Below are 24,152 nucleotides of genomic sequence, written 5' to 3'. Positions count from 1 at the left end.
AATGGATTTGGGACTATGTATATCTGACTCCTACTTCTGCCTCCCCTCCACCCCACTGTGGCCAACTATAGACTATATCAGAGGGCTCCTATACCGCTTTTATAGGAAGACTCTGCATATTTAATTATAGACCTGGGAACAACAGTCATTCGATTATGAAAGTGATAGGCTAATTTAATATGCTTTATAGTTTCTACCTTGACCTGTTTTTTTAAAACACATTTTTAGGATTTTTAAATGCTTTATATTCAGTTTACTTTACATCGTTTGCTCTTAATTCTCAAATTTTAAAATAACACTCAAATCCAGAAGGAAAATGATTTCAAAGACAAGTAAAGCTAAGACTGCACACAAATGGTTTCCATAATTGTGGGGTAGACATGGAGGCTTCTAAACCTCCTGTGTTTTCTAATGTAGAAGCCAGATATCCATTTTAAAATAAAACTCTGGTTAGGTTAACATTTTCATTTCTTAGGACTCTTAAGGTTGTACCAAATTTGATACTTCTGACCAGAAATAGTGGGCCTGATTTCACCTTGCATTTGTTGGATTCAACAGGCGTACCATCAAGAATTTCTCATTTCTGAATAATATACTGATTATATATGTATATGTGTATATATATATGTGTGTGTGTGTATGTATGTACATATGGCAGACTTCTCAACCCCAAAGAGATCTTTAGCAGTAGTGGCATCTGAAAACAACAAATGTGCCTCACTCAAAGGCAGAAAACAGGGAGAGTGACGAGAAAGATGGGTACCATGGGAAAGAAGTCAGGGATTATGAAAGGCAGAAGCTGTTGTGATCCTTTGAGGCTGCCTGACTCACCCCTGCAAGTTAATTTTCAGGAAGCAGGTATTTGCTAAAGATCTCCCATTCTCTTTCCACTTACGGAGAAGAATGGAACCCCCACCCAATCCACTGGAGGAACAGACCCCTCCAGCACCTCTGAATGGGAGCCAGTGCCCGGCCCGCACATACCTGCTGCATGGTGGGGGAGTGTAAGGCGGGCTGGACCTGCATGGGGAGCTGGGTCCCGAGGGGCTGCTGCATGGAGAGCGGCTGGTGCTGCTGCAGGTTGAGATGCTGGTGAAGAGGGGGGCTGATCTGGAGGGGAGGAGGGGGGGACACGGCCATGTTGGCTATAGAGACAGTCACTGGCATTTGGTTGTTGGCCTTGGGTGCTATGCTCCTGGGGAGACTGGGATGCATGGCGGTTAGGTGAGGGTTCATTCCTGGTTGTTGGTGGTAGTGGGAACTTAGGTACAGAGCTGAGTGGGCCTGGCTGGGCCCAGGGAACACTGACGGCGGCTTGGCATTGATCAGCTGCGGAGGCTGAGCTGTCTTCACGTCAACAGGCTCGCTGTAGCTCTGTGGAGAAACAAACAGGAACCGAGTTAAGAGGCGGACACCCAGGCACTGCTTTTTCTTAGCAAGATGCTCTATGAGTTCACTTGTGAACAGTCACGTGGATCAATACTGTTCCTACTCTTGACTCCAAGAACTCCTCCATCGTCACTTGCCACATGACCTTATGCAAGCCTGAGCTCATTCCACCTCTTTTATGAAATCTAAAACAATGTATGCTGACATTTTTTCTTGGCTTAAATGTTAAGCTCTAACTTGGTGCCTTTTCTCATCATCCAAAGATGAAAAAATGAGGGGTGCGTGCGGTGGATGCAGTCAGTGTCCTATCGGGAACTACCAGTGTGACTCACTTGCAAGGGAAGTCAGTGAGGGAGCTTTTCTGTTGACTATATGCTTGCTTTTTATTTTTCCTTTTTATATTCTCAAAGAGCCTTGACATTAGATATTGCACAAAGAAAACAATGTTGGTTGATGGAACTGGATAAGGAAGAAAGTTCAAAAATACCTTTCTGAAGTTATATAAAACCACATTAATATATTTTTAAAGTAACTGTAGAACTCATCTTGATTTTTAAAAAGAGTTGGTGATGAATTGTCCTCAATAATGAACTGGATAAAAATAATCTCTCTTGGAAATTTTAGACTCCATCATAAATTAATACAATTTTTCCTGAATTTTTTTACACACCTTCAAATGGTCATTTCCTAATATCTTTTAAATTGACTTAAAAACTAGACATTTCAGTGAAAGTTGAAAAGTATTAAGAGTCAACCCCAAGGTGTTTACTCTTGGGCATGAACCTGCCTCCTACTTTTGCTGAGAGGAAGAGACTGCAAAACAAATGGTAAAGAGTGAAACCAGGTGGAGAAAGAAAATGCCCAAATTTCCTTCCAGAGGAAAAAGGTCACTTGGTCAAAATAAGGTCTTGAAGATGCATCTGTGCCCTTATTCAGTGCCTCTGATGTCATGCTTCTTCCATCAATAAGTCAACGCAAGCCTCTTGTTACCCAGCACAGCAGGGCCTTCCTGGGCACCCCATGCTCAGTCTCTGGGCAGCTCGGGCACTTTCAGGAGCCTGGCTCATCACACAGGGTGACAGGAAACCCCGTGCAGGGACTTCACTGCACAAGTCAGCCAGCAACACAACTCGTTTCCTCCCCACAGTGGAGGGGACTGAGTGAGAGCCACAGGAAGAACGGTTATGTATTATGTGTGCTGACTGCAGGAGGCCAGGCTGGGGTGCTGGACTGGTGGCTTCACATACTCTCTGCATAGGAAAGACATGAATGACATCTCTAAAAATACATCAACCATGGAGCTGTGGGGTCCTGCGAGACCCTGATTACTCCATGCAGAGTAGATAGAAAGGTGAGCCCTAAAGAATTCAAGCTCCTCCAAAGAACCTTCTCATTATATTTTCCTGTGTTAGTAGTGATGCAGTTTTCTACAACAGGAGTAGACATTGACTCCCTGTCTTCTGCATTAACATGAAACAGGTCAAAAATTGTTCACAAAAATTTTCAAGGGAAGGCTTTGGATCAAAAGAGTTTTACTAAATGTAGTACCTAAAAGGAACTTTCAATTGATAAAAACAAACAAACAATAAAACTTCAGTCATTTTCTTTCTTTCTTTTTTTTGCTTCCATTTAAAAATTCTTATTGCTGGTATGCAGAGCAGTGAACAATTAAAGGAAAAGGTCAAATGGGTTAACTCAGGCTGTGTAAACAGTGACTTGCTGTACATCAGAATAACATAGACTGCAGTGATACGCCTCAAAAATCATCCCATATATGCCAAGAAGATTATGTACTTGTTGTCTGTGTGTTTAAGTCATGTGGGAAAGTGTTTTCATTGTCTTGCATTCTCACTTCTTCTCCCAGTTGTGGAAGGGCTAATTTCATATTTAGTCACACACCGTGCCAGCTTCATACAGGAAGGGAACAATCACACAACAACCAAGAGAGCTACAAAAATCAATACATGTTAGTGCATCTTCCTTTTTGTTTTATAGTTGCTTTAATTTTTTAAACAGAAGAAAAATCACTCACAATTCCTATATTATCAAAATTATAAAATATATGTCATTGTTAAGACATTCTCACTTTTTATTTCTGGAGCCAATAATCACATCATTATCTAGCGACACGATGCGCACAGAGCAGTAGATAGGTATCCTGAGCGTGTGTGTGCACATGTGTGTGTATGTGAAGACAAAAAGACATGTTCAGATACGTTCATACATTCATCTTAGGCATTCCAACAATATTTAAACAAGCCTAAAGGTGCTACATTGGGTTGGCTGAAACGTTTGTCCAGGTTTTTGGTACCATCTTATGGAAAAAAGCCAAATGAATTTTTGGCCAGGCCAGTACTTATGTTACATTTAGAAATCACTAACTGTAGTTAGTACAGTTAGTACAGACACTCAGCAAGCAGGTAGGCTGGCTTCATGACCAGAAGTCAGTCCTGGTGAGCAGTTTTAGGGACAAAAAAAGTTTTAGGGACTTTGCCCCCGACAGAGATTCCAAACTGTATTAGAGGGGTTTGTGGAAAAATAAATGTCCTTCAAAAACAAGTTTCTGTGACAAAATATGTGTAGGAAGAGCACTGGGTCAAGGGAGGTTAGGAGGCTCCTCTCCTGCGGGACTTGTCAGAGCCTTCAGTGTGTAATGCACACTGTGAATTTCCGAGGGACTACCAGAGAAGTCTTTCCTCAGTGGGTAATTTCACTGAAATAGTCTTCAATTGGAAACTAATTCAGAAGATGAATTAATAAATTACACAAACATATCTAAAATGACAAATAGAACATACATTTAGATTTGAATAGTCATATCTCTTGCCTCAAATAAACTAATTTGTATTGCCCCCAAATACATACTTAAATTACATCCGTCTAGGTATAACATCAAAATCATCCTTTGTTTCATGTTTACCAGAATACTATCTGCAGTTTCCTGAAGGAATTAGCAAATTGGTAACTCCTCAACTGTAGCCTAGAATTGCTAAGGCATAGGGCTTCCCTGGTGGCTCAGACAGTAAAGAACCTGCCTGCAATCCAGGAGTCCAGGTGTGATCCCTGGGTCGAGAAGATCCCCTGGAGAAAGGAATGGCAACCGACTCCAGTATTCCTGCCTAGAGAATTCCATGGACAGAGGAACCTGGTAGGCTACAGTCCATGGAACTGCAAAGAGTCGGACATGACTGAGCGACTAACACTTTCACTTTTCTTCAGACACAGTAAAGCAAAATTCAAAATAAACCACGAATCAAATTCTCCTGAATTTCACTTTCTAAACTGTGTAGAGATAAAGACAGACACACAGACACAGACAGAAACCTACTTGAGACACTTCATTGCCAACTTTGAGAAGATTCTCTTTTCTCATGGTAACTAAACACAAAATCAAGACCGCCGGGAGAAATATCAATAATCTCAGATAGGCAGATGACACCACTCTTATGGCAGAAAGCAAAGAAGAACTAAAGAGCCTCTTGATGAAAGTGAAAGAGGAGAGTGAAAAAGTTGGCTTAAAGCTCAACATTCAGAAAACTAAGATCATGGCATCTGGTCCCATCACTTCATGGCAAATAGATGGGGAAACAGTGTTTATGTTTTTGGGTTGCAAGATCACTGCAGATGGTGATTGCAGCCATGAAATTAAAAGATGCTTCCTCCTTGGAAGGAAAGTTATGACCAACCTAGACAGCAGATTAAAAAGCAGAGACATTACTTTGCCGACAAAGGTTTGTCTAGTCAAGGCTATGGTTTTTCCATGTAGTCATGTATGGATGTGACAGATGGATCATAAAGAAAGCTGAGCACCCAAGAGTTGATGCTTTTAAACTGTACTGTTGGAGAAGACTCTTGAAAGTCTCTTGGACTGCAAGGAGATCCAACCAGTCCATACTAAAGAAGATCAGTCCTGAATATTCACTGGAAGGACTGATGCTGAAGCTGAAACTCTAATCCTTTGACCATCTGATGTGAAGACGTGACTCACTGGAAAAGACCCTGATGCTGGGAAAGATTGAGGGTAGGAGGAGAAGGGGATGACAGAGGATGAGATGGTTGGATGGCATCACTGACTTGATGGACATGAGTTTGAATAAGCTCGGGAGTTGGTGATAGACAGGGAAGCCTGGTGTGCTGCAGTCCATGGGTTTGCAGAGTCGGATGTGACTGAGCTACTGAACTGAACTGAAACACAAAACATTTTGTCTATTCAGTCATTTGTTTGCCATTTGTCTTCTCCATTCTAAAGCATGAAGAGATCAGTATCATAAAGCTTATTTTGAAAGAGTAGTATTTTTTAATCACTACAAGGACTATAACAAGTCAAACAGATTTCCAAAACTAAGGATTTAGACAACATTTGAAACAATTTTTAACACACACAGAGAAAAATTTTGGGGAAGTTACATGTTTTCCCTACACTTTTGAAGTCACTGAATATAACAAGAGAAATAATGAAACTAGCCATGTGTCTAAATATGGCAGGCACTCCATTGGGGGTTCTCTTCCTGCATGCTCTCTTCACCATAATTTCCTGCACCATCAGGAAAGGATGTTTTTTGGGGGGCTGCATGGCTTGCGGGATCTTACTTCCCCCACCAGAGACTGAAACTGGGCCCTGGCAGTGAGAGTGCTGAATCCTAACCACTGGACCACCAGGGAATTCCCAGGAAAGGATTGTTTAAAGGTTGGGACTAGAATCTTTTGTGTCCCATGCATCTGTTACAGTGCCAAGTACAGAGAAGACAAACATATTTGCTGAGTGACTGAATGACTGTCCTTGAACAATACTGGGAGCAGTCACTGTTGCCCTTGCTGAGACTCCTGACGAGACATGCCATTCCTCTTTCTAAGGAGGAGGTTTTCAAATCTTTGAAAGCTCACAGAATATCAGATTGCTCTTTACTGTCTGCTCTCATCATGAACCACACTCTTTTGGAAGAAGTGGGAGATTACAAGCCTAGCTTTGCTCTTTAGTTGGATCCCGTGGGCTCTGCTCCCCACTGGGCCGGGATGGACGGCAAGAAGTAGGAAAGCTTACTGTGTTTCACCCCTATCTTGAGAATTTGTATCTTTATGTAGAGATCCACTCATTTAGGCAGGGAAAAAACTTGCTTGGGCTTCACTTCTCATTAATTCTTAATCAGACTAATAAACAGACAGAGTTGTTTCACTGTTTTGGAAGACAGGCCAAACAAGTTCATCTTCCATAGCAAAGTGTCATGAATTCATAACCTGATTAAATGGAAATATGAAGAAATCCTAAGTTTAATACACTCTCACCATCATTTTCTTCAAATTAAACTATGAAAGCAAGGCTTGTTGTTGTTGCTTTAGTTGCTAAGTCGTGTCAGATTCTTTTGCGATCTCATTTTGCAAATAATGATACTGTATATGAAGATCATTATGACTTCCATTCAGAAACTAGAATTACTTTCTCATTCAAACGAAATCATTTCAATTTGTTTCTAATTCCAAATGCATTAACCACTTTTACTTAATGGTGTGTGTTTTGTGTCAGTCACCTGCTAAATGTAATTCTATCAGTGTATACACAACTGAAAATCAGCCCTTGAACGTGACATTTTCATGGGGGTGAGCGTGTACTTGTTACTGGATTATGAGTAAGTTCTAGTTCCTGCTGTCTTTGGGGCCACTGATTCTAAAAGATGTTTTCTATAAGCAAAATGGTGTGTGTGTGTTCAGGGAGGGGGGCAAGGAGAGACATTTTGGGTCTTTCCAGTAGTCTGTCACAAAGGATACAACTCTATAAACATCAAACTACTTCGTATTAATCAAGTTGTTGATTGCCCGAGATAATTTCAATCCCATTTACTTTGTATTATGAAGATAATATTGCATAGTGTATAAATGCTCCCTTTCTAGGATGATAAGTGCTATAAAAATGAAAGATTGACAAAGCAATTGTTATTTAAAATAGCAAAGCATAAACATAAGACATAAAGCTCAGTGGATGCAACAATATAGGAGTTGCTGAACCAAATCAGATTAATAGTCCATCTAATTTGATTCTTGTTTCCAGCACTGACCAATACATGATGCATTAGAAATTAAACAAAATTTATGCACTTAGTCAATTGCGCATTGTTACTTCTGGAAGGAAAATTCTTCTTGGTACTTGCAGGTGATTAGCTTACACCCTGGAGCATGAGATTTTATTATCTTTAAATCATGATCTGGGCTTACAGAGCTGCAAATTTTATGTGAACAGTCATAAATTGATCCATCCTATTTTCAAATTCAGAATGTCTCCATAGCTCTCCTTGGCATGAATTCTATAAGTTACTCTCATCTTGCAAAAGAAATGATTTGTTTTGAATTTAGTCTCTTTTAATTGAACCGAGGATTGTATTTATTATTGGTCATGGCAATAGACTGAGAACTTTCTTACTTTAGTTTGGTTTAGTTCAGTCACTCAATCATGTCCAACTCTTGGGACCCCATGAACTGCAGCACGCCAGGCCTCCCTGTGCATCACCAAATCCCAGGGTCCACCGAAACCCATGTCCATTGAATCAGTGATGCCATCCAACCATCTCATCCTCTGTCATCCCCTTCTCCTCCTGCCCTCAATCTTTCCTAGCATCAGGGTCTTTTCAAATGAGCCAGCTCTTCGCATGAGGTGGCCAAAATATTGGAGTTTCAGCTTCAACATCAGTCCTTCCAATGAACACCTTTAGGATGGACTGGTTGGATCTCCTTCCAATCCAAGGGACTCTCGAGAGTCTTCTCCAACACCACAGTTCAAAAGCATCAATTCTTCGGCCCTCAGCTTTTTTTTTATAGTCCAACTCTCACATCCATACATGACCACTGGAAAAACCATAGCCTTGACTAGATGGACCTTTGCTGGCAAAGTAATGTCTCTGCTTTTTAATCTGCTGTCTAGGTTGGTCATAACTTTCCTTCCAAGGAGGAAGCATCTTTTAATTTCATGGCTGCAGTCACCATCTGCAGTAATTTTGGAACCCAAAAACATAAACACTGTTTCCAATGTTTGCCCATCTATTTGCCATGAAGTGATGGGACCGGATGCCATGATCTTAGTTTTCTGAATGTTGAGCTTTAAGCCAACTTTTTCACTCTCCTCTTTCATTTTCATCAAGAGGCTCTTTAGTTCTTCTTTGCTTTCTGCCATAAGAGTGGTGTCATCTGCATATCTGAGGTTATTGATATTTCTCCCGGAAATCTTGATTCCAGCTTGTGTTTCTTCCAGTCCAGCGTTTCTCATGATGTACTCTGCATATAAGTTAAATAAGCAGGGTGACAATATACAGCCTTGATGTACTCCCTTTCCTATTTGGAACCAGTCTGTTGTTCCATGATCAGTTCTAACTATTGCTTCCTGACCTGCATACAGGTTTCTCAAGAGGCAGGTCAGGTGGTCTGCTTTTCCCATCTCTTTCAGAATTTTCCACAGTTTATTGTGATCCACACAGTCAAAAGCTTTGGCATAGCTGATAAAGCAGAAATAGATGTTTTCCTGGAACTCTTTCTTTTTCGATGATCCAGCGGATGTTGGCAATTTGATCTCTGGTTCCTCTGCCTTTTCTAAAACCAGCTTGAACATCTGGAAGTTCACAGTTTACGTATTGCTGAAGCCTGGCTTGGAGAATTTTTAGCATTACTTTACTAGCATGTGAGATGAGTGCAATTGTGCGGTAGTTTGAGCATTCTATGGCATTGCCTTTCTTTGGGATTGGAATGAAAACTGACCTTTCCAGTCCTGTGGCCACTGCTGAGTTTTCCAAATTTGCTGGCATATTGAGTGCAGAACTTTCACAGCATCATCTTCTAGGTTTTGAAATAGCTCAACTGGAATTCCATCTCCTCCACTAGCTTTGTTCGTAGTGATGCTTCCTAAGGCCCACTTGACTTCACATTCCAGGACGTCTGGCTCTAGGTGAGTGATCACACCATCATGATTATCTGGGTCATGAAGATCTTTTTTGTACAGTTCTTCTGTGTATTCTTGCCACCTCTTCTTAATATCTTCTGCTTCTGTTAAGTCCATACCATTTCTGTCCTTTATCGAGCCCATCTTTGCATGAAATGTTCCCTTGGTATCTCTAATTTTCTTGAAGAGATCTCTAGTCTTTCCCATTCTATCATTTTCCTCTATTTCTTTGCATTGATCACTGAGGAAGGCTTTCTTATCTCTCCTTGCTATTCTTTGGAACTCTGCATTCAAATGTATACATCTTTCGTTTTCTCCTTTGCTTTTCGCTTCCCTTGTTTTCACAGCTATTTGTAAGGCCTCCTCAGACAACCTTTTTGCTTTTTTTGCATTTCTTTTTCTTGGCGATGGTCTTGATTCCTGTCTCCTGTACAATGTCACGAACCTCCATCCATAGTTCATCAGGCACTCTATCAGATTTAGTTCAACATTGTCCTTTATCGTACATTATAAAAAGATTCCATCAACTCTGTAAGCTTTGGCTCAAATCGGAGACAAAATCTCCAACTTGATGTGTGACCTTGAAGTCATGAATCTGATTACTTATACTGAACATACCAGAACATACTTGTCCAAATGTTGTCTCTTTCCAGGCTGGGACTTCCTGAGCAGCTGCATGCTTATTTCAATAATGCTGCTTTTACTTGGAATAAATATCTGGGAACTTCCCTACAGGATTCTCCCCAGCACCCGTGAGATCGCTGCTTTACATATCCTTAGCCAGCTCTCTGTCTTTGGGTGGTTAATTTGTTTTTTGGAGACAGCTAATAGTCACTGGAAGCCAAGACTGTGTGATGTACATGGGTGATATTTGAGAAAAAGAATGAGGTGTTAAAACAATGTTACAAGATTGATTTGCTAGTGGCTCATAATTTGCTGAGTACAGTTCTAAAAGAGAAGTTTCAAAAATCTTTTGAACTCTGGGGGCAATAATAAAATAAGTTTGTAGCCTCCCTAAGTGACACCTTTGAATGCAACACTCATTTCGGGAAAATTAATTCTGGTCTATGTGGTAAAATGAAACTAGTTCCAATTGCTTTAAAGTTATACATTGTTTTTCAATCTGTTGAGACTCAGGTAGAGGAGTTTCTGAGTCTATGTAAAAACTCTGATTCCTTAAGCTTTACTTAGACCAACCCCAAATGACCTTAAGTGAAAGTGAAAGTGAAGTCGCTCAGTCGTGTCCGACTCTTTGGGTCCCCATAGACTGTAGCCCACCAGGCTCCTCTGTCTATGGGATTTTCCAGGCAATAGTACTGGAGTGGATTGCCATTTCCTTCTTCAGGGGATCTTCCCATCCCAGGGCTCGAACCCGGGTCTCCTGCATTGTAGACAGATGCTTTACTTTTTGAGCCACCAGGGGAGTCCTCCAATGACCTTAAATAGCATGTAAAACCACTCTGGCCCAGAAGCCATAGACTCCACAATGGCATATATTCTTAGTCCTCAGACTGTTTGTAGGCTTTCTCGATTAAAGGGTCATAAAGACCATTTCAATTAAGGAACCCACCTAGGTGATTTTTTAAAAAATGTTTACATCATTTCTTATCTTTATAAAAGAATATATTTATGAAGCAAATTTTTCTTATGTTAATGCCACTTAAAAAATTTCTTTATATCAAAGCAGCTGTGTAGACACCTAGAATATGATCCAGCTAAATGCTGAATCATACACAAAACTTTCCTAGTTCTTTGTGCACCTATCAATAATGTTAAAAATAAACTTGATAATAATAATAATTGCTGGTATTTATTAAGTACTTTCCTGTGTTCAAGATGTCAAACCATGCAGTTTATATGAGTTTCCTATTTTATTTTTATAAAATAATGAAAGCTAATGATGTAGGTTCCATTATCTACTATTTGATACACGAGTAAACTGAGACTTGAAATAGCTGAAAAACAGGCATAAAGGCAAGCAGTTAGGAAGTGAGAAATCTGGAATCTGAACCCAGATGGAGCTGCCCTGAGTGCCTGTGGATATTTCTGCCCTCTGAGGACTCTTTCTGTGCAACATTGGTGGTGCCTCGGAGGTTCTTTAATGTTCCCCTTGGTGTCTGTGGAAGCACAGATGCTGAAGAAGCCTTCAAGATCTTCTCCAAAACTTATTTATAAACCTTTGCTTCCTTCTTTTAAATTTCTCAATGGAAAGAAATTGTTTGCCTAAACAATCTAAGGGTTTGGTAATACTCCCTATTCAGATTAAATTCCTCTAGGGTGACATAGTAATATCCATTCTTGTTCTGGAATCGCTGCCCATGCCTGACACCCATCATGGGGTGAACATGCCCATATCTTTCATGTCAAATCCACTCTTCTCTGCTACCATCTCCTGCCCTCTCTTTCAACCGCTTGGTGACTCTTTCCTCTGAAATCTCTCTAACTTCTCTCTTTATAGAGTGTAAAACTGAAAAGTTAGTTAATCCAGGTCTAATCCAGCCGGTGTCTGCAGCACCCAATGATCCCTTTCCTGTGACCCTCAATACGCATGTTTTTCCATGGTAGAGTGGCCTGTCCCCAAGCACATCTAACTGTGGGAAGGTCTGTCACTGGTTCCACATGAACAGGCAATGCATGTGTGCAGCTAAACAGCATGGCACAGAGGGGAGCTCTTCAAACACTCTGCAGGCCCCAGAGTCCTTTGAGGGTCTAGGGCCAACTTCTGGTGGTGAGCAGCTTTCTATCCCTCAACCTCAGCTTCATTTAACCAGAACAGCTTTACTCTTGGCTAGCTAATTTGTAAGAGTTGGCATAGAATTTTACTGAGGATAAGAGGTTGCAGGTCTAAAGATATAAAACTTGACAGTCAGGGTAGAGAAAAGCCTACAAGCTTTGGAAGGAGAGAGTGAGGGGTCTGAGCTCTCCCTCTGCAACTACCAGCCTCTACTTGGTCTCTTAGACTTCAAGTCATATAGTCTCTGCCTAGAGACTGTACAGAAAATGGGGCTAAATCTTACTTTGTAGGGTTATTGTGATGATGAATAGAAGTATATGTAAAATACCAAGCACAGCATGTGTCACATAGTATCTACTTGATAGCAAGGTGCCATTTGTATTTTTGTTCCTGAAGAAAATTCGGTGTCTAGCTGGGAGTGTGTCTGTATTGTCCTTTTCAAGTACGAAGGTCAGAATATGCTACTACGACTGAGTTTTTTTTTTTTTTTGTGGGGGGGGTTAACCTCAATTTTTGTCCAGGTCTGATGTCATGTTAACTAGTATGCTGGGTTAGATGGTATATAATTCATTTAAGTGAAAATGTAATTGAGAGGAGAGGAACATTGTTAATCCTGTGACTCAGTCTCATGGGTGGAGCCAATGTTCACTGGCTGTTTCTATTTTTTGATTATGTTCTGTAAGAAGCAGCTAATTTTAGCGAGTATATTTTCAAGCCTCTCAAGTATTTACTTTGATCTGCTGTGCTCATCACTGGGCTCTCAGCACCGAGCCCTGTGCCTGATGTGGGGTAGGTGTCGTGCATCCCTGGCTCATGCGCAGAGTAGGGCCTGGAGTGAGAGCACCGACAAGTAGCTGACCTGACACTGCTGCACATTAGCGAGGGCAAGAGCTGCTGGTCCAGGAATGCAAAGCCACACTGAATGAAACAAATGAACATTGCTACCAAAATGTACATGAGTAAATCAAGGAGGGGTAAATCAACTTTGAACATTCTTGGGCATTGCCTTTCTTTGGGATTGGAATGAAAACTGACCTTTTCCAGTCCTGTGGCCACTGCTGAGTTTTCCAAATTTGTTGGCATATTGAGTGCAGCACTTTCACAGCATCATCTTTTAGGATTTGAAATAGCTCACCTGGAAATCCATCACCTCCACTAGCTTTGTTCATAGTGATGATTCCTAAGGCCCACTTGACTTCGCATTCCAGGATGTCGGGCTCTAGGTGAGTGATCACACCATCGTGATTATCTGGGTCGTGAAGATCTTTTTTGTGTAGTTCTTCTATGTATTTTTGCCATCTCTTCTTAATATCTTCTGCTTCTATTATGTCCCTACCATTTCTGTCCTTTATTGTGTCCATCTTTGCATGAGAAGTTCCCTTGGTATCTCTAATTTTTTAAAGAGATCTCTAGTCTTTCCCATTCTATTGTTTTCCTCTATTTCTTTTCACTGATCACTAAGGAAGGCTTTCTTATCTCTCCTTGCTATTCTTTGAAACTCTGCATTCAAATGGGTATATCTTTCCTTTTCTCCTTTGTCTTTTGCTTCTCTTCTTTTCATTGCTATTTGTAAGGCCTCCTCAGACAACCATTTTGCCTTTTTGCATTTCTTTTTCTTGGAGATGGTCTTCATCATTTGAAAAGACCCCGATGCTGGGAAAGATTGAAGGCAGGAGGAGAAGGGGACAACAGAGGATGAGATGGTTGCATGGCACCACCGAGTCAATGGGAGGCCTGGCGTGCTGCAGTCCATGGGGTCGCAAAGAGTCAGACATGACTGAGCAACTGAACTGAACTGAACTGAAATCAAATTTGCCTCAACATTTTAGGAAAATGGACACTGAGTTTTGGCTAATACAGTATTTCACTGACAAAGGGACCATAGGAAACAATCAACAACCAAAAAGACAATCTATAGAGTGGGAGATAATTTTTGCAAATGATGAAACTGATAAGAGGTTAATGTCTAAAATAAACAAACAGCTCATACAACTCAATATCAAAAACCCAAACAATCCAATCAAAAAATGGGCAAAAATCTAAATAGATATTTCTCCAAAGAAGACATACAAAACACTGATGAAAGAAATCAAAGAGGACACAAATAGATGGAGAAATATACCATGTTCATGGATTGGAAGAATCAATATTGTGAAAATGAGTATACTACCCAAAGCCATCTATAGATTCAATGCAATCTGTATCAAGCTATCAATGGTAATTTTCACAGAACTAGAACAAATAATTTCACAATTTGTATGGAAATACAAGAAACCTCAAATAGCCAAAGCAATCTTGAGAAAGAAGAGTGGAACAGGAGGAATCAACCTGCCCGACTTCAGGCTCTACTACAAAGGTACAGTCATCAAAACAGTATGGTACTGGCACAAAGACAGAAATATAGATCAATGAAACAAAATAGAAAGCCCAGAGATAAATCCACACAACTATGGACACCTTATCTTCGACTAAGGAGGCAAGAGTATACAATGGAGAAAAGACAATCTCTTTAACAAGTGGTGCTGGGAAAGCTGGTCAACCACTTGTAAAAGAATGAAACTAGAACACTTTCTAACACCATACACACAAAAAAAACGCAAAATGGATTAAAGATATAAATGTAAGACCAGAAACTTTTTCCTAGAGGAAAACATAGGCAAAACATTCTCTGACATAAACCACAGCAGGACCCTCTATGACCCACCTCCCAGAGTAATGGAAATAAAAGCAAAAATAAACAAATGGGACCTTTAGATTTACAAGCTTTTGCACAGTGAAGGAAACTATAAGCAAAGTGAAAAGACAGCCTTCAGAATGGGGAAAATAATAGCAAATGAAGCAACTGACAAAGAATTAATCTCAAAAATATACAAGCAACTCCTGAAGCTCAATTCCAGAAAAATAAACAACCCAATCAAAAACCCAAAGAACCAAACAGACATTTCTCCAAAGAAGACATACAGATGGCTAACAAACACATGAAAAGATGCTCAACATCACTCATTATTAGAGAAATGCAAATCAAAACCACAATGAGGTACCATGTCACGCCAGTCAGAATAGTTGCTATCCAAAAATCTACAAACAATAAATGCTGGAGAGGGTGTGGAAAAAAGGGAAACCTCTTACACTATTGGTGGGAATGCAAACTAATTCAGCCACTATGGAGAACAGTGTGGAGATTCCTTAAAAAACTGGAAATAGAACTGCCGTATGACCCAGCAACCCCACTGCTGGGCATACACACCAAGGAAACCAGAATTGAAAGAGACACATGTACCCCAATGTTCATCGCAGCACTGTTTACAATAGCCAGGACATGGAAGCAACCTAGATGTCCATCAGCAGACGAATGGATAAGGAAGTTGTGGTACATATACACAATGGAGTATTACTCAGCCATTAAAAAGAATATATTTGAATCGGTTCTAATGAAGTGGATGAAACTGGAGCCTATTATACAGAGTGAAGTAAGCCAGAAAGAAAAACACCAATACAGTATACTAACATATATATGGAATTTATAAAGATGGTAACAATAACCCTGTATGTGAGACAGCAAAAGAGACACAGATGTATAGAATAGTCTTTTGGACTCTGTGGGAGAAGGCAAGGGTGGGATGATCTGAGAGAATAGCATAGAAACATGTATATTATCATATATGAAACAGATCGCTGGTCTAGGTTTGATGCATGAGACAGGGTGCTCAGGGTTGGTGCACTGGGATGACCCTGAGGGATGGGATGGGGAGGGAGGTGGGAGGGGGGTTCAGGATAGGGAACACATGTAAACCCATGGCTGATTCATATCAATGTATGGCAAAAACCACTACAATATTGTAAAGTAATTAGCCTCCAACTAAAATAAATAAATTTAAAAAAAAAACCAAAGAAGACATATAGATGGTCAACAGGCACATGAAAAGATGCTCAACATGGCTAATTATTATAGAGATGCAAATCAAAACCACAATGAAGTATCATCTCACATAAGTCAGAATGGCCATTATCAAAAAGTCTACAGATAATAAAGTCTGGAGAGTGTGTGGAGAGAAGGGAACCCTCCTAACCTGTTGGTGGGAATGTAAATTGGTGCAGTCACTATGGGAAACAATGTGAAAGTTCCTTAAAAACTAAAAATAGAGCCACCATATGATCCAGCAATCCCACTCCTGGGCATATATTTGGAAAAGATGAAAACTCTAATGAAAAAAGAGACACATACCCCAATGTTCACAGCAACATTATTTGCAAAAGCCAAGACATGGAAACAGTCCAAAAGCCCATTAACAGATGAGTGGTTTAAGAAGATGTCCATTCCATTATATATATATATATATATATATATATGTAATGGAATCGTACTCAGCTACAAAAAGAATGAAAGATTGCCATTTGCAGTAACATGGATGGACCTAGAAAGTATCACACTAAGTGAAATACATCAGAAAAAGACAAATATTGTACGATATCACTTATAAGTGGAATCTAAAAAAAATGAAATGGTTCTATATACAAAACAAATAGACTCACAAACCTAGCAAACAAACTTTGGGGAAAGGGGAAAGGGAGTGGGGGTTAAGGGTATAAATTACAAGTGTGAGAATGATAGATACAAACTACTATACATTAAATAGATAAGCAGCAGGGATTTGCTATATAAAGTGGAACTATATTTAATATCTTGCAATAACCTATAATGGGTTTCCCTGGTGGCTAAGTGGTAAAGAATCTGCCTGCCAATGCAGGAAATGTGGGTTTAATCCCTGGGTTGGGCAGATCTCCTGGAGAAGGAAATGGCAACCCACTCCAGTATTTTTGCCTAGAGAATCACAGGAACAGAGGATTCTGGTAGGGTACAGTCCATGGGGGTCGCAGAGAGTCAGACACAATTGAGTGATTGAACAACAACAATAACTTATAATAGAAAATAACCTGAGAAATATACATAATTGAATCACTTTGCTATACACCTGAAGCTAACACAATATTGTACATAGACTGTGCTTTATGTGAGCTGAGAAGAGAGAATGTAGGTGTTACACCTGACTTGTTGGGCAGGGCATGTTTCAGGGAAGCAGGTGAGGTGCACAGTCAGGACTTGGGAACAGAATGGCCCAGCATGAGGACTGATGGAGGCAGGTCAAGTGCCAGTTGCTACCTATGTTATACTTTTCCTCTTTTGTGAAATGTTAGTAATCAGGCCTACTTTGAGGAATAAGATATGGGAAGTGAGGGAAGTCATTCACATAAAGTTCTCTTTTTTTTCCTTTAACTTTTTATTTTGTATTAGGGTATATAGTTGGGTAACAATGATGTGATTGTTTCAGGTGGACGGCAAAGGGATTCAGCCATACACATACATGCATCCAATCTCCCCCGAAACTTCCCTCCCATCCAGGCTGCCATATGACATTGAGTAGAGTTCCCTGGGCAGTAGGCCCTTGCTGGCTATACATCTTAAATGTAGCATTGTATACATATTGATCGCAAACTCTTTAACTATCCCTTCCCTCTATCCCTCCCCTGGCAACTATAAATTTGTTCTCTGAGTCTATGAGTCTCTTTCTGTTTTGTAAGCTCATTTCTTTTTAGATTCCACATAGACGGGATGCCACGTTATCTTTTAAAATATAAATCCAATCAAGCCATCCCTTACTGGAACCCACTCAGTGATGTCCCTTTGTACAAGAGTATGAAACCCAGCTCCTTTCACTGACCTGCAGGGCCTGTGTGACTTGGCCACTAACCATCTTCCCAGCCCAGCTTCATCTCAAACCACCCTCCCCTGTTTACTCAGCTCCAGCCTCACCGACTTCCTTAGTCTGAGGAGGTATTTTTGTCCCTCGAGCCTGCCTGTGCTGCACTGTCTGGCCAGCTGTCCTGAGCCCTCTGTGTCTTGTGAGCTCCTGTCGTCCCTTGTCTCAGCTCCAGTGTCACGTCTTCAGAGGGCTCAGTAGACCATTCAGGTAGATGCCTTCCTTTATTTCCCAGTAGGCTTTGATTCACAAAGACTTCGGTCATTTATGAACTTCTATTTTCACTAGTGATCTCCCTGAACAAAAGAAAGCTAAATGCGGGGGATGCACCTGCCCATTTTCCTGGGTCCAGGTGTCATCTAAGCCTGGCCCAGTGCTTGGCACAGACTACGTGCCCAAGGAAATTTACCAAATGATTGCATGAATGAATGAATGGGAAAGATAGAGCTTGGCTGGCACACTGTAGTTACTTGGAATTATGACTGTTATTATCATGTAGCATTTTATGACTGTGCATGTGGATCTTTAGCTCTTTCAAAATAGAGAAATAATTTATAACTTATTAAAAATAACATAGGAAAATATATATGTAAATATGAATGGCTGTTATTTTCTTTGTGATAATTTTAAATGGAAAAGCAATAGGTTTTTACATAAGCTTCTGCATGCAATCAGTGGATAGGCCGGAAAATTTTCTGTGAGTGCATGCAAGGTTATACTGCAAATAGCCCATTCATATCCAACACCAGACGGCCATTTTTCTAACCTGGAGAGGGTGTTTATAACTTTTCTTCAATTTGTATACATATTGATACAATAGATAGTTGTACATAAATAGACATTCACCAGCTCCAGCAAAATTCCTGCTGCCAAAGAGAAGAAAAATGTCAGAGTAAGCTATAAAGAAAGTGCTTGGTTTTTTAAATGTAGAAATGGCAATTCACCACATTTATACAAATTGCCATGTACTGAGGGTTGCAACTCCGAGAATGAATAGCAAGAAAAGTTGCAGCTAAGAGCAAATCTGAGAACTCTTGTTTTGAAAGTAAAGGCTTAGTCAGTACTATAGCATTCTGGCAATCTGCATAATATTAACCAGAGTGTTTTGTATTGGGACCAAGACTTTATGTATTGATTTTCTTGTATGTAAAATGTCCTGACTAAAACTTCTCTTTAAAATGCTCAAGAAGAAACTTACCTTGGATGAAACTAGAAGAATTCACATGCCCTCTTACATAAGAAAGGCAATGCCAAAGAATGCTCAAACTATCGCACAACTGCACTCATCTCACATGCTAGTAAAGTAATGCTCAAAATTTTCCAAGCCAGGCTTCACCAATACATGAACTGTGAACTTCCAGATGTTCAAGCTGCTTTTAGCAAAGGCAGAGGAACCGGAGATCAAATTGCCAACATCCACTGGATCATGGAAAAAGCAAGAGTTCCAGAAAAACATCTATTTCTGCTTTATTGACTATGTCAAAACCTTTGACTGTGTGGATCACAATAAACTGTGGAAAATTCTGAAAGAGATGGGAATACCAGACCACCTGACCCGCCTCTTGAGAAACCTGTATGCAGGTCAGGAAGCAATAGTTAGAACAGGACATGGAACAACAGACTGGTTCCAGATAGGAAAAGGAGTATGTCAAGGCTGCATATTGTCACCCTGCTTATTTAACTTCTATGCAGAGTACATCATGAGAAACGCTGGGCTGGAAGAAGCACAAGCTGGAATCAAGATTGCCAGGAGAAATATCAATAACCTCAGATATGCAGATGACACCACCCTTATGGCAGAAAGTGAAAAAGAACCAAAGAACCTCTTGATGAAAGTGAAAGAGGAGAGTGAAAAAGTTGGCTTAAAACTCAACATTCAGAAAACGAAGATCATGGCATCCAGTCCCATCACTTCATGGCAAATAGATGGGGAAACAATGGAAACAGAGGCTGAATTTATTTTTCTGGGCTCCAAAATCACTGCAGATGGTGATTGCTGCCATGAAATTAAAAGACGCTTGCTGCTTGGAAGGAAAGTTATGACCAACCTAGACAGCAGATTAAAAAGCAGAGACATTACTTTGCCAACAAAAGTCAGTCTAGTCAAGGCTATGGTTTTTCCAGTAGTCATGTATGGATGTGAGAGTTGGAGTATAAAGAAAGCTGAGTGCCAAAGAATTGATGCTTTTGAACTATGGTGTTGAAGAAGACTCCTGAGAGTCCCTTGGACAGCAGGGAAATCCAACCAGTCTATCCTAAACGAGATCAGTCCTGGGTGTTCACTGGAAGGACTGATGTTGAAGCTGAAACTCCAATACTTTGGCCACCTGATGCAAAGTGCTGACTCATTTGAAAAGACCCTGATGCTGGGAAAGATTGAGGGCAGGAGGAGAAGGGACTGACAGATGATGAGATGGTTGGATGGCATCACCGACTCAATGGACATGAGTCTGGGTAAACTCTGGGAGTTGGTGATGGACAGGGAGGCCTGGCGTGCTGTGGTTCATGGGGTCGCATAGAGTTGGACACAACTGAGTGACTGAACTGAACTGAACTTACTTCTTGGGTATATTAATCTGCATGATACCAAGTGACTATATAACCCAACTGTTGGATGGATTTATGAGGATGGTGCAAAAGTAACTGAGGTTTTGAAATTTGCTATTTGATATTGGAATATATTCTTAAATACAAGTGGTTGTGTTATACATTATTTGAATACACATTTCTCACTTGATGTTTTTGCTAATGAGTTATTAGTTTCTGTTTTATATTTATTCTAGATTATAGAAATGATGTTAGACAAAAAGCAAATTGAAGTCTTTTTTTATTTGAGTTCAAAATGGATTGTCAAGCAGAGACAACTAGCAACACCAACAACGTATTTTACCCAGGAACTGGTAATGAACATACAGTGCAGTGGTGGTTTAAGAAGTTTTGCAAAGGAGAGGAGGGTCTTGAAGATGAACACCACAGTGGCCTGCCACTGGAAGTTGACAACAACCAGTTGAGAGGATCACTGAAGCTGATCCTGTTACAACTACACGAGAAGTTGCTGAAGAACTCAGTGTCAACCACTGTATCGTCATTTGCCATTTGAAACAAACTGGACAGGTAAAAAAGCTCAATAAGTGGGTGCCTCATGAGCTGACTGCAAGGCAAAAAAATAGTTTTGAAGTGAAATCTTCTCTTATTCTATGCAAAAACAATGAACAATTTCTCCACTGGATTGTGATGTGCAATAAAAAGTGGATTTTATATGACAGCTGGTGATGACCAACTCAGTGCTGGACAGAGAAGATGCTCCAAAGCACTTCCCCAAATCAAACTTACACCAAAAGAAGGTTATGGTCACTGTTTGGTCGTCTCTTGCCAGTCTGATCCACTACAGCTTTCTGAATCCTGGCAAAATCATTACATCTGAGAAGTATGCTCAGCAAATCAATGAGATGTACTGAAAATGGCAACATCTGCAGCAAGTATTGACTAACAGAATGGACCCAATTCTTCTCTACGACAATGCCCGACTGCACATCACACAACCAATGCTTCAAAAGTTGAACGAATTGGGCTATGACGTTTTGCCTCATCCACCTTATTCCCCTGACTTCTCATGACTACCATTTCTTCAGGCATCTCAACAACTTTTTGTCAGGAAAATAACTTCCACAACCAGCAGGAGGCGGAAAATGCATTCCAAGAGTTTTCTGAATCCCCAACATGCACTTTTATGCTACAGGAATAAACAAACTTATTTCTCTTTGGCAAAAATGTGTTGATGGTAACGGTTCCTATTTTGATTAACACAGATGTGTTTGAGCCTAGTTATAATAATTTAAAATTCATGGTCCAAAACTGCAGTTACTTTTATACCAACCTAGTAGTATTGGACCAATCAAACCCTAAATGTTCATTAGAAGGACTGATGTTGAAGCTGAAGCTCCAATACTTTGGCCACCTGATGCAAGAGGTGACTCGCTGGAAAAGACCCTAATGATGGGAAAGACTGAGGGCAAGTGGAGAAGGGACAATGGATGATTAGATAGCATCAAGTGACTCAATGGGCAAGAGTCTGAGCAAACTTTGGGAGATAATGAAGGACAGGAGGCCTGGTGTGCTGCAGTTCAAGGGGTCACAAAGAGTCAGACACAACTAAACAACAACAAATAGTATTTTGCACCTTGTTTTTCTGCTGTAATTTTATATACATGCTATGAATTCTTTAATTATACTGAAATTTGTAATGGTATCAGCAGAAAATACAAATAGCTGTGAAAGGATTTAGAAAAATTAGAAACTGTGAGATCCATAGTGAGATAATACAGACAAGGAAGGAATTTTAAGGTTAAATAATAAATATTCAGTTTTCCCACAATGTCATACTTTAGAAGTGGAACAGGTTGCATGAGACCATGAAATTTCTTATGTATTCGTACTTTGTGCTCCTTTTTCTTCTGCACATCATATATTCAGTATACATATTCCCCAAGGAAAAGTAACTTACATAATTACTTTAGAGTTGTTGGAGGGAACTGGGTATTTGTGGATAATAGAAAGTATTTTTCGTGGGTGAATGGACTGAAATCCAGAACCTCACCCAATGCTGAGCCAAATACCAGCCACATCTGGACTTAGGATGACACAGTGTCCAGTCTTCACAGCCTCAGCCTCAATAGCCACTGAGACTACTCCCTGAGAAATCTATACAGGGAAATATAGATTTAATAACCCAATACCAAACAGCGTTAACTCCTGAGTTTTTATTATAGCAAGGGTTCATATTTGAGATATTCCAAAGCATAAAATATTTTTAAGGGGTGCATTCTTTTTCAAATGAAATGATGCATCTTCCCCCCATCTGCTTGCTTATTTTGGCAGGCATACATACTAATCATGTTGTAATGAGGCTACAATTAAAGACAGTTGCCATCTCCTCAAAGACCAATGGGATGGGGTCGGGGTGCTGGGGGTGGAATACATTTAAAGAGTAGAATGTGGTGAAACAGAAAGTTGGCTCAGGATTAAGAATGTGCTGCAACTAACCCACAAAACAAGTAATCCACAGGTAGGCAACATTATACTAAAGGCCCAAGTGTTGTTCTGGTCCTCTAGGTATGAACAAATATTTCCATAACATACAGCTTTGCTTAGGATTTATTTTTTCAGCAAAGGAGATTGTGCAGAAACGCTGAAGTAATCTTTTGTGCTTTCAAATGACCATCATGATCTGAGACGAGATGGCCATAACCCGTCCCAAGACCACACGGTTGCATGTTACCTTGGACACCAGGCTGGCTCTGTATGCTGCTAGTTGCTTCAGGTACTCCTTCTTCGCAGCCTCTGTTTTCTTTTTGTAGACCTGCAACAACAGAAGTCTTAGATTAGAAAGTGCATCTGCTTTTGTTTCCAGAGAAGTGCAATGCAGAATGATAATTGTGTGTGTTCACACGCACGCACACACACACACACACACACACACACACACAATACAATAATACGTAGCTCCCCAAAGATAGTGTTTTCTTACTGAAACAAGTTTTTAAGAAGTATGGCAAGAGATTAGATAATAAAAAGATTAACAATGGTAAAATTTCCCATTTTGCATAAAGCATATGAAGAGATATACCTGGGTTAGTCTGAGAGTGGAGGCAGTTGGTTTGGAAAGATACTATGGCTGGAGGTTCCCAGGGAACCACATGTGAGTAAAGAAGCCATTCATACTTATATAAGGAGTAGATAATGTTATACTGCACTCAAATCCTGACATATACAGAGCTTCCCTCGTAGCTCAGCTGGTAAAGAATCTGTGAAAGATACTATGGCTGCAAGTTCTCAGGGAATCACATGTGAGAAAAGAAGCCATTTGTACTTATATAAGGGGCAGATAATGCTGTAGTGCACTCAAATCCTGACATATATCTCTTTGCTAAATACAAAAACAAGGACAGATTCCAAAGATGATCAATAAAGTTCAACATGCTAATCAAAGAAACAGTTATGGAGTTTGCAGGTTCATCACTAATTTAAAGTTTTGTGCCTTGAAGTTCTATTTTCAAAGACTCAGCAATCAGTGATGGCAGTCGAAGTCACATTTGGGAGTGGGCTGGGGACCCTGAGTGGCTGCGGACTGCACATGTGCCGTGACGTGTAGCCTGCTCTGGTCATGCCCTTTCCAGAAAACACAAAAAAACACATGGTGTGGATGTGTGGATGCCTCAGTGTGAAAAGGTAAAAATGTTCTGAATTGAGTTTCAATTTATAGCAGCTTTTCATTTTTCATAGGAAATCATCTTGCAAATACAAGTAAAATCATCCTAAATTGAGCAAAAGTACTGAAAAACAACTTGCTGGT

The 24,152-nt window shown here is 40.2% G+C and overlaps 1 protein-coding gene across 1 annotated transcript in view; it reads right to left on the bottom strand.

Moving 5' to 3' along the window:
• The window catches only part of TOX (thymocyte selection associated high mobility group box), a 309,395-nt gene that overhangs the window by 7,969 nt on the left and 277,274 nt on the right, over positions 1-24,152 (bottom strand). Inside the window, exons 6-7 of the mRNA XM_005689005.3 lie at positions 23,079-23,159; positions 985-1,374 (exon numbers count right to left, since the gene is read on the bottom strand). Of these exons, the coding sequence (XP_005689062.1) occupies positions 985-1,374; positions 23,079-23,159 (471 nt within the window). The remainder of the gene's footprint in view (positions 1-984; positions 1,375-23,078; positions 23,160-24,152) is intronic.

The sequence above is a fragment of the Capra hircus genome, chromosome 14, assembly GCF_001704415.2.
Source record: "Capra hircus breed San Clemente chromosome 14, ASM170441v1, whole genome shotgun sequence".
Lineage (NCBI taxonomy): Eukaryota > Metazoa > Chordata > Mammalia > Artiodactyla > Bovidae > Capra > Capra hircus.
Note: the sequence above shows the minus strand (reverse complement) of the source record. Positions and strands in the feature narration are given on the sequence as shown.